The sequence below is a fragment of the Condylura cristata genome, unplaced genomic scaffold (assembly GCF_000260355.1).
Source record: "Condylura cristata isolate star-nosed mole 26May11 unplaced genomic scaffold, ConCri1.0 scaffold00041, whole genome shotgun sequence".
Taxonomy (NCBI): domain Eukaryota; kingdom Metazoa; phylum Chordata; class Mammalia; order Eulipotyphla; family Talpidae; genus Condylura; species Condylura cristata.
Genome location: NW_004567142.1, coordinates 6,223,455 through 6,234,515, shown reverse-complemented (window position 1 = coordinate 6,234,515; position 11,061 = coordinate 6,223,455). Strand labels below are relative to the sequence as shown.

Sequence of the window (11,061 nt, the reverse complement as noted above, 5' to 3'; positions counted from 1 at the left end):
GGGTAGGATCGAACTCGTGCGTCAGTGGCTGCAGAGAGCGTCATAGTGCTGTGCTTTAACCAGCTGTGCCACCAGGGAGGGCCCTAGAGGGCATTTGCTGCTGGCAACTGCCAGCAACTGCAGCAGCACCCTCTGTCCCACCAGACTACCTCTCCCACTTCCTGTATTTGCCCTCCAGGTTGCCTTTTTTTTACATTCTAGGGGAAAAGAACTTCACTGTGAAGGTGACATCAGAACTGCTGACCACCAGACGCTGGCGAGATGCCAGTGTCCCAAGGAGGAAGGTGCTGATCCTTGCTCCACTCTATTTCTTTGTAATTCTAGATGAACATCCCTGCTCTCTGCCAAAGAGCAGGACATGGTCTTTCAGACACAAGTCAATCTCTCTTTCCAGACAACCATCCTCCCCAAAGCTCTCTGAGATGGCTGGAGCTAGGAGGGGCCCTAAAATAACCTAAAAATACCAGCAATTATAATGCCATGCTAAAAGGCACCTCCAGGCGGCCATGTCAGAAATCCCCAGATCACAGGACCATCACTCAGAGGCCAAATAACCCTCCTAGAATTCAAGGTGCCAGGGAGCCCTGGCAGTCGAGACAAACGGGCACGGGGAAGGTGGAGGCGTGCTGGTGTGGATGGCGGGGCCCTGGGCCTTGGGGCCAGGGTGGAAAGGGGGGCAAAGGCGCACGGGGCCAGAGGACAGCTGAGGATTCCGTTTCCACTATGTCAACCATCCCCTCCCATAAATGTGCCCAACATCGTGACCGAGAGGATCCAGCCTCGGGATAGCCTGCTCCCCCTCGGGTAAACCGTCCTTGCTTTCTTTTAATCTGAGACTGGCGTCTGGTATCTATCCCGGCTAAGTCCAAGAACCCTCACTTCTGATAAGTGGGTCCCGAGGCCCCGCGTCAAGGGGAGGTCAGCTGAATGCCTTCATCAATCCTTTGTTCAAATGCAGAAAACTGCTCAAACCCGAGTCTCAGAACTAGCCTGGGAAAGACGCCTTCCCCTTGAACTTGGAGGTGTGCAGTGATTCAGGCAAGTGAGTCTGAGAAGCTCCTCTGTTCTGGTCCCAGCCTTTTATGCTACTTGAGGCAGGTTCACACTTCACCTGGAAATCGCAGTGTACCTGCGCACCTACCTCTGCCCGGAATTCGACGCGTTTTAAGACGCCCGGACGCTCCTCCAAGAATCGTGACGGCCCCGGTGCAGAGGCTTGTGGGAAATGTAGTCCGCGCTGCCGTGGCTTCCTGCGAGGCGGGCTGAGACGGCATCTTCTGCGCAGGCGCGACCCGCCCCCTCTTCCGCCATATTTGGCGCGGCCTTTACGCGGCGGGGGCTCAGGCTCCTCAGGGTTAAATCCTGAAGGTGTGTCGGGGGCGGGGGTGCAGCCTGGGCGCTCGGAGACCGCCGGGAAGAAGCGGCGAGGTGGGTGGTGTGCTTGCAGACGTGGGAGCGCCGGGAGCCCAGGCAGTCGAGACAAGCGGGCGCGGGAAGGGGGAGGGAGGTGAGTGCTGGTGCGGGTGGGGGAGGCCTGGGCCTTGGGGCCCAGGTGGAAAGGGGGGTAAACGCGGGGCCCGAGTGCCTCTGGGCGCGTGAGAAGGGAGAGCCGGAGGCTGGTGTCCGGCTCCTGAACGCGAGTGCGGTGTGAGCCGAGGGCCCGGGCCGCCCCACGAGGGCCTCGGCCCCACCGGGCAGGGCCAGCGCTCGAGTGCGTCATTGAAGCCCCCTCAGGGAAGACGGCAGGAGGCGGCCGGGTGTGCTTTCCGAAGCTTCTGGGTCTGGCTGCTGGAGCCCTACGTTGGGATGCCCGGCAGGGTGGGATGCTTCTGCAGGGAGAAACCCTGGTCTGCTTTTGAGTTCTGCTCTGCCGGGAATCCGGCTGGGCGAGGTGATCGACCTGTGTATCTCACGGTTGGGCATCTGTAAGACGAAATGTTACTGACTAGTAAGATGCCCGGATTCCAGGTGAAATCCTTGGGACGCCTACTCCTAGCCTAGCGCGAGGTTGTATTTGTGGGGTTTCTTGGACTGTCTGCTGGAGTGTGTATGAAGGCCCCTTCCTGCGCTGGGTACCTGTCTTCCACCCTCAGTTTCATTTTGGAAACTTCTACAAGACCTGGTTTCCAGGGACCTTGAATTCTAGGAGGGCCCCATTTGGCCTCTGGGTGATGGTCCTGCTTTCTTTTGACAGGTAGTTAGCTGTGAGGAAGCCTGGAAAGGCAGCACAGGCGTGTGAAGAAGAACCTGCATGAAGGGGAAACCCTCAAGCCTGATCCCTCTATCTAGCACTGCGGCAGAGGCAGAGGCTCACGGAGAGGAGATCCTACCTTAGCAAAGCTAAGTAAGTACTGCAGTTTCCGCTCAGACTGAGCACGGTTTGGGCAATGCCATCTCCTCCACAAGCTGTGAAAGATGGTGGTATTTGAAGTTTGGATCAAGTTTCTGGAGAGGGTAGGCAAACACCTAGAAAACATGACTTGCTGGAAGGCGCTAAGGGCCCCCCCCGGGTGGAGGGGCATCTCATTCCCTCCAAACACACAATTTCTTCACGCTCATTCTTTCCAGAATCTGACCTCTCTGGGAACTAATCTGCTGTGTAAGCTGGTATGTAAAGATGATGTTGGACCTCCCTCTTTACTGACTGTTCTTCCTAGTTCAGGAGGGCTTGTCAGGGTATCTGTGCCTTATAGGAAGATGAAAGTAACTTGCAGTATTCTGCCAGCCTACCTCAGGCTGTTGGAACTCTGGCTAACACGAACCACTTGCTGCTGTGTAACCCACACTCGTTTCTTGTTGGTTGTTTTTGTTTGTTTTTGAGAACAACTTTGTTGATTTGTTTTGGCTCTTGCCTAAGCCATGTGCCCCCAACAGCAGGTGTCCTCACAAGATGACAGCGGCCCCAGCACGCTGACCCCAGGGACAAAAGTGCTTTCCATGCTGTACATCATCTGCTGATGTCCCTTCGGTTAAAGCGAGCCAGATGGCAGTACCCACTCGTTGCTGGAGAAGCCGTCACGAGGAAGCAAGTCCAGGGAAGCGAATTTTGGGGAGCCTGTATAGGGACAGCATACAACCAAAAATGTGGAACTTTTCTCTAACCTCTGGGGCCACAGATATTTTGTAAGTACATTCTTTCAAAATTTTAAATTTGTTCTTAGCGTCACATGTTCATACATCATCATGTTAAGGCTAAGTTTAAGATCTACCCATTACTGTTCTTGTGGGTCCTTTCCTGCAGCCTCTGAAAGTGTAAAGACCATCACTGCCTCTCAGAAGCCTCTTCTCTCCTCGCTGATGTGTGCTGCGCTTTGCCCTCGAGCACCTCGGAGCAAGCAGCTCCCGCGGATGCGGCTCCATTCACCTTCGCTCCCAGCTCAGCTTCCGCAGTCTTCAGTGCTTCTAAGATCAGGAGACAATGACTAAGTCAGTGGTGAGCCAATGATTTTTTTCCTTCAGCTTTCTTTATGTTGCACTCTATGAGGTTTTATAAATTCAAATGAAAAATAAAAGTAGGAGACATTCCTTTTCATGGATATTTACATAAATATTAAGGTGGTGTGTAGAGCAGGCAGGCCATCACCTCCCAGGCATCCAGGCAGAGCGCCTATTGTCTCTGTCTACCCAAGAGCGGGCTCCAAAGATAAGACACCCTGTTACCTGGACAGAGCGGGCACCTGGACGGCTGCAGGCTGTGTTCTCAGGCACACCAGTGGGAGGCAGCGTCTCTGCTGACCACGCAGATCCCAGGACAGTGTCTCATCACAGTCTGGAAATCAGTACACACGGCCTTGCGTGGTGGTGATGGTTCTCTGATGCCAGTGCCCCCTGGGTGAGGTTTCTCCGGAGTTGCCGGAGTGTGTGGCCCTGGACCTCCTGACTTGACTCACACGTGGGACACTAGAGGACCGAGTGTTAGCGGGCCTGTACATGCAGGTGCACAGCAGACTCTTCTAGGGTGTTTTTCCTGGCAGTGCTTCCGCTGCTGTTTTGCTCTTCCACCATCCCACGGAGATGAAATGGAGTCTGCTTCCACTTCTCATACAGCTCACCTCTGCCCTTGGTTAGAGTCTGGTCAGCGACTGTTCTCTGCTCTGTTTCAATGTAGTGTCCTGCCACGTGTGACGCTGTGGTCGTGGTCCTGTCCTGGACATTCTCTGGCTATTAGCTTTGTCGCAATCTCTTTTGATTTCTTCCCTGTTTCCCTGAATTCTTGTTTCTTGTGCTCCTGCACAGCTCACCTGGTGTTGAAACCTGGGCCCATCTTAGCAGTGCACGTCTCCCTGCCCGAGTCAGCCCTCGGGTTGTAGACCTGGCTGCTCCATCCAGCTGGGGCTCCTTACCACCCTTTCCACCAGTGGCCCAGCGCTGTGTAATTGCTTCCATTAGTGCCCAAGGAGTAAGCTCAGGAAGTCCAAAATAAAAGCCACATCCTGGTTCTGTCCTTACATAAAGTATTAATTCCTCCCAGCCAGTGATTCAAACCTCAACACGGGCATTTCTTAACTCCTGCCTCCTTGGAGCAACCTCATATAATAAATACTGCTGTTGCTTTTTACTTCTTTAATAAAATCTAAAATCCACTGCTGAGGGGAGCAGCAGGGACACAAGTGTGATCTACGGGGCCCGGTGGCTCACTCCCTGGTAGGGATTGGACTCAGGCTGCTGTGGCTGTGGCTGGTGTTAGCTACTGGCGCGAGACATAACCCCTGTGCCACCAGGGGGCCCTGCAGGTACTGTATTAAGGAGAATCTCCTAAATGCTTTTCTGAGTTATACAAATCATAGGGTATTTTTACAGGTGCCACTCTTTAAGTGAATGGTCATAGGTTTTTCTCCACAGATAAGGAAGTGGGATGCAGTATGGCAAAAGATTATAAATGCTGAGATTTCCTTTTTCCTGACATGATCTTTTAAAAGTTCTTCACTGTTAATGGTGTATTTCTCACACAAGACAACAAACTCTCAGACCCTGTTTTCTGACCCAAGCAGGTGATTTGAATTGAGAAATGTGTCATTTTAGGGTATGGTGACCTTTGAGGACGTGGCTGTGAGCTTCACCTCTGAGGAGTGGCAGGCCCTGGACGATGTTCAGAGGACCGTCTACAGGGACGTGATGCTGGAGACCTATGGGAACCTGGCGTCCCTGGGTGAGCCAAACTCCATAGTAACTGGCCAGTGTAGACTTTCTTTTCTTTGGTGATTATGTGAAATACATGCTATTTAGGGTTCAGATGTCCACAAAAGAATGTGGAATTCATGTCTCTAACCAAAGATCCAAGTTAGCCTTTTATTGAATAACCTGTAAAGATAAGCTCTTATTCTTCACAGTCCATGAAACTTACCAGTTTGGCAAAAGACCTGTTCATTCTCATCACCAGGGCGTTGCATTGCTAAGCCCGAGGTGATCATCAGGTTGGAGCAAGGAGCAGACCCGTGCACTGTGGAAGGACCCCCAAACCAGAGGCTGTCAGGTCAGTCAATGCCTGAGCGGCAGGGAGCTGGGAGAGGGCCCAGAGCTATGGGTGCTGGGCATGTTCTGTTTCCCCAAGTCCAGACACACCCGAGGCTGCACGTGTCAGACTTAAGTATTCAGTCCCCGGCGTGGCTCTTGCTAGCTCACATTCCCCACTTTTTTTTTACCTGCTGTATATATTTTCAGTTTCTTTTTTTTTTAAGGTTTATTTATGTATGCATACAGAACTGGGGTACAGGCCAGAGGTGTGGGGGTGAGAGGATTCACCAGAGACAGCATGGGGAGCAGAATGGGCAGATGGACTGTATGCTCCGTCCCTTCCATTTCTGTTCCTAGCCTGTTGATGTTTCCCTCCAGCGTTTACTCACACAGCTGGTTATTCTGCCAGCCTACTAGCAGGGAGACTTCTTGGCCACTGCTCCTTTCTGTAGTTGTGACATAGCACAGTAATAAAAAAAAATGCACTTTTTTTTTTTGCTTATTTATTTATTACCATTTTTTATATATAATAGTTTATTTTTACATCATTTTGTACATTTTTTTTTATCTCAATTGTAATCCCCATGGGTTTCCCATCACCAAGTCACCCATGTGCCATCACCATAGTCCAGTGCGCTTCCGTCCCCCCACCCGCCCGTTTTTGATCCCATTCCCCACTCCACCCCCACAAAATGTCTCTGGTATATGGCTGTTCGTTATTCTTATTCTCGCCTGTTCCATTATACTCCTGCTATGAGCAAAAAACCATCTGGTATTTTTCTTTTTCTTTCTGGCTTATCTCACTAAGCAAAAGAAATGCACTTTTTATAGACTTTGTATCCTATTGAGAGGGGAAAATGAAACATATTCCTAAAGCTGTGAAATGAAGAGCCGCAAAGAATGATTAGCCAGGATGAGGGACAGGAATGAAGGTATCGTAGGAAACGTGCTAGGAAAGTACATTTATGGAGATTACTAAGTGTTTTTATTTGCTAAAAAACTTTGGCTTGAGGTACTTGTTTTATACTCTGGTGTGCGTATAACCAAGAGTGGGGTATGCCTCGCTGTTGGAGGTGCAGCCGGGGAGTGGGGGCGGCAGTGTCAGAGGGGTTACCTGGGAACTTGCTGAGGAAGTGGGTGAAGGTCCTGGGACACAGCGTGAGACACCTGCCTCTGAGGAGGACCCAGCAGTTGCTTCCCTCCCTGAGGGGGTGGTGGTTGGGGGCAGCGGGAGTAGGCGGTGTGGATCCTGGGGCAGCGGAATGGAGTTCAAGGTTGGCGCCTCAGTTTTTGGGAGCAGAGGGTCATGTTGGCATGCCCTCTCTCTGTGTGAGAATCATTGAAAGTGAAGAAACCGACATACTGAAGAATGAGGAACATCTATCAGGCTCCAGCTTCAGGTTACGTGGGAGACATCCGAACTCGAAAATATAGGGCAAAAGTTTCAAGCAATGAATTATTAAGTATGAATATTTGTAGTCAAGAAGCGGGTGAGGACACTGGGGCCTCGGTCCCAGGGATCTGGAAAGAGGCTCTGCCAAGACTGTGGGCACAGCTGGAGTCTCAGCAGCTGACCTCCTGGGGGAGTCGCCAAGGGCTGCCACGAGAGAGCCTGTTATGTGTTGAGGAGCCGTGGTGTAGTGTTCAGTTGGGATTTGTAAGATGCTGGTTTTATATAGCATGGGGATGCTGATGGCGCCTTTGGGAAATCCCCCAGCGCCTACAGTCATGCCCCGCAGAGGGGACAGACTAAAAGCTAAATGCGTGAATCCTCATCCCCTGACCTCCTGGTCCTCCTGGTGTCCTTAGGAAACAGAAATGGACCGCCCCACACCCGGTACGTAGCTCCTCCAGGCAGATCATGCCATATCCATAGCTTCAGGGTTAAAGAAAGGTGGGGCTCCAGGACAAGGGAGTCATTGCAACAGGGGACGCAGAGACCGTGCAGGGGACGCAGACAGCGTGTGAGTCTCTGCTGAGCACTGCGACTTGTGTATCTGAGTGCATTGACAGGTACTTGCTCATGAACAGATAAGGAAAAAGGTAGCAAAAAGAAAGTATTTGATGTTAGGCTACATTAATATAATAACTCACTAAGGATTAAAATCATGTATCAGCAAATCCATACCAGTTACTAATTATTTAAAATCGTATGGTACTAAATTGAAGGAAATTTGTTGATATTTACAGCAGCAGCATCTCAAAGGAAATGTTTAGATGTGCTTCACAGATATGATTTTTTTTTTCTAATCTCACATTAGATGTCCACACTCTGGATGAACCAACTGAGACCAATCGGGAAAATCAGGGCAGACATCTGTGGGAATTTGTCACCAACTGCAGAACATCAAGTAAGGAGATCACTGACTTGGGACAAATATTTAATTTGAGCTCAGTCCCTATCCCAGATCTGATTATAAATAATGGAAATGACCCAGGAATGATGCCTGAGGGTCTTCATGTACATGAAAACATGTTCCTCCCTGAAGAGAATCCTGAGAGCTGTAATACTCCTGGGAAACCCCTCAGACTCACTGAGCACCCAGGTCTCCATCAGGTGACTCGACCTTTTCAGCAGCCTTTTGAATTCAGTGGACAAGGGAAAGCCTTCAGCAAGGAGGAGGTACTCTTTATCCATGGGAGGGCTCTCATGGGAGAGACTGCCTGTAAATACGACGAATCTGGGAGAACCTGTGAAGAATCAGCTCTCGTTGCCCAAGATATAACCCACTTAGGGGAGACTCAGTGTAGGTGTAACACATGGGAGAAGACCTTTTTTGAGAAACCAACACAGGTGAATCTCTGTAGAATTTTTGAAGGTAAATGTCATAAATGTAGCCAGCATGGGGATTATTTCAACGACAAATTACACCTCAGTGAGCTTCAGAGGACTCAGTTAGGTGAGGAAACTCCTGATTGTGAGGTATGTGGGAAAACGTTCTATGAGATGTCTAGTCTCGTTAAACATCAGAAAATACACACAGGTGAGAAAGATTATGACTGTCAGAAAGCCTTTGAGAACTCAACCCTCAGGGGACACCAGGAAACTCTTGTAGGAGAGAGACCCTATGAATGTAAAGATTGTAGAAAAACATTCAACTACAAGTCAGCCCTCACTAGGCATCGGAGAAGTCACACAGGAGAGAAACCCTATGAGTGTAAAGACTGTAGGAAAACTTTCTCTCAGAAGTCAAACCTCACTGCACACCAGCGAACTCACACAGGAGAGAAACCCTATGAATGTAAAGATTGTAGAAAAACATTCTCACAGAAGTCAGGCCTCACTGCTCACCAGAGAATTCACACAGGAGAGAAACCCTATGAATGTAAAGAATGTAGGAAGTCTTTCTCCTGGAAGTCAGACCTCACTAAACATGAAAGAATTCACACAGGTGAGAAGCTCTATGAGTGTAAAGAATGTAGGAAAACATTCTACATGAAATCAACTCTCACTAAACATCAGAGCACTCACACAGGAGATAAGCCCTATGAATGTAAATTGTGTACAAAAACTTTCTCTTGGCTGTCAGCTCTCACAGAACATCAAAGAAGTCACACAGGAGAGAAACCCTATGAATGTAAAGAATGTAGGAAAACTTTCTCCCGGAAGGCAAATCTCATTGTACATCAGAGAAGTCACAGTGGACAAAAACCCTATGCATGTAAAGTTTGCAGGAAAACATTCTGCTATAAGTCCTACCTCAGCAAACATCAGCGAACTCACACAGGAGAGAAACCATATGAATGTAAGTTATGTTCAAAAACCTTCTCCTGGATGTCAGCTCTTCGTCTGCATCAGATAACCCACACAGGAAAGAAACCATTTGAATGTAAAGAATGTAGGAAGTTGTTCTCCCGGAAGTCATTACTCACTGTCCATCACAGAACTCATACGGGAGAGAGACCCTATGAGTGTAAAGAATGTGGAAAAACTTTCTCCTGGAAGTCAACCCTCACTGTACATCAGAGAATTCACACAGGAGAGAAGCCCTATGAGTGTAAAGAGTGTCAGAAGGCTTTCTCCTTGAAGTCCGCCCTCACTATTCATCAGAGGGGTCACACAGGAGAGAAGCCTTATGAATGTAAAGAATGTAGGAAAACGTTCTACTACAAGTCATCCCTTTCTAAACACCAGAGAACCCACACAGGAGAGACAGCCTGTCAACATAAGAAATGTCGGGTAAGCTTTAAAAAAGACAGCACTGTATGTGAGAGAAATCACACAGGTCTGTAGATCTTTGTCACAGATATTTGCTATGTGTTCACAGAAACTCATTTTTCTGTTGAACATTCTGCATTCCTCAGCCTCCCTTAGCCATGTGACCTTGTACTTGAACTCTGGCCTGGAGACTGTACACAGGTGAACAGGACCACTTCTAAGCCAGGCCTCAGACGACCATCAGAGTTTGCAGGCATATGTCCTGTGGCCCTGGAGTGCAAGGACTCCCTGGCTTGCCTTCGAAGCCACAGGGCCAAGGCATCGTGACTTAAGACAGATGAGGTTGGGGAGCTGTAGCAGGGGCTTGCCAGCATTGTTATTGCAGATGTTTCCATTTCTGCTTTTCCTGAATGAGAAATAAATACTTTCTCTGTTGCGTGCTTCCATACATCTTGATCTCTGCAGCGCGGGTGACCATGGTCACTGTCTGGGTGTGGCACCGTGAGACATTGCAGCCAGGGGCAGGAAGCTGGCGCTGGAAGGGCCGGGTGGTGCTGTCATTCTGTGATTTCACAGGAAAATCAACTAAGAGGAAGAAACAGTTCAACAAAAGCAAAATGCTTTGGCTGCAGACACCTTGAAGAAGAAGAATCAATTAAAACCTGATATATTTTGAACACAGCATTGTTTTAAACAATTCTCAACAGATTTCCTAGTTTCTCACCAGAATCTGTAATGTGGCTTAGGCAATGTGAATGAAAAGTTTCACCTACAAATGGTAATGCAGTGACTGATGTGAACAGATTCATCGTCAGGGAAGGAGCAGGAAGCCCTGAAACGTGACGCGCATAGATGCCCTGAAATCACACAGCGAGCCAGGCGTGGGTTTGGGTGAGGTGGTTCGGGAAGGTCTTCCGGGTTCTCCATTCCGCACCCAGAGTCGCCCTCCCTTTCCTGCCGGACTTAGCCTGATTCTGTAGTTAACTTCAGTCCAACTTCTTGCCCTGAGGACTCATTTCAGTGTTCAAAAACTTTATTGCAAAAGCATTTAACGCATTTAAAAATCACTTTGGATTTCTGATAGGTTGGATTATAATCAGCTCCACTTGGTGAACGCCACACCCCCAGTCTGAACAGACCCACCTTACCTGGGATTGAGAGTAAAATAGAGAAGGCCTCCGCGAGACTTCAGAGTCTCCGGCGGTACCTGTCAGGCTGTATTTTGCTGGTAGCTGGGTCCAGAATGTCTTTACCTAAGGTCATTTCATACTTTAAGAATCTACTTGAGCAGCTTAGGAGAAAGCTGCAAGTTTTCCAACCCGGTGGGTTTTACCTGTTCTATTTTGCCTTAGTCAGTCTTTAAAATAGAACTGTACTTTTTAACTCATCTCCCTATGGTGTGTGACTCGGGAATTTCGAGACCACCAGTTTGCTCCGCTGTGTGGTGC

At 49.2% G+C, this 11,061-nt stretch overlaps 1 protein-coding gene across 1 annotated transcript; it reads left to right on the top strand.

Moving 5' to 3' along the window:
* Nucleotides 1-1,325: 1,325 nt before the first annotated feature.
* On the top strand, nucleotides 1,326-10,254 carry LOC101623453 (zinc finger protein 39-like). The gene is made up of 8 exons (XM_012733539.1): nucleotides 1,326-1,428; nucleotides 2,195-2,344; nucleotides 2,875-3,123; nucleotides 3,242-3,433; nucleotides 5,023-5,149; nucleotides 5,381-5,473; nucleotides 7,716-7,805; nucleotides 10,079-10,254. Exons 4-8 carry the CDS (start codon nucleotides 3,419-3,421, stop codon nucleotides 10,252-10,254), a joined length of 501 nt encoding a protein of 166 aa, XP_012588993.1. The 5' UTR covers nucleotides 1,326-1,428; nucleotides 2,195-2,344; nucleotides 2,875-3,123; nucleotides 3,242-3,418.
* Nucleotides 10,255-11,061: the final 807 nt, after the last annotated feature.

Coding starts and splice junctions, on each gene's coding strand:
- LOC101623453 (XM_012733539.1), top strand. Junction 5,474..7,715: donor CCCAAACCAGAGGCTGTCAG/GTCAGTCAATGC, acceptor ATCTCACATTAG/ATGTCCACACTCTGGATGAA. Junction 7,806..10,078: donor CACCAACTGCAGAACATCAA/GTAAGGAGATCA, acceptor TGATCTCTGCAG/CGCGGGTGACCATGGTCACT.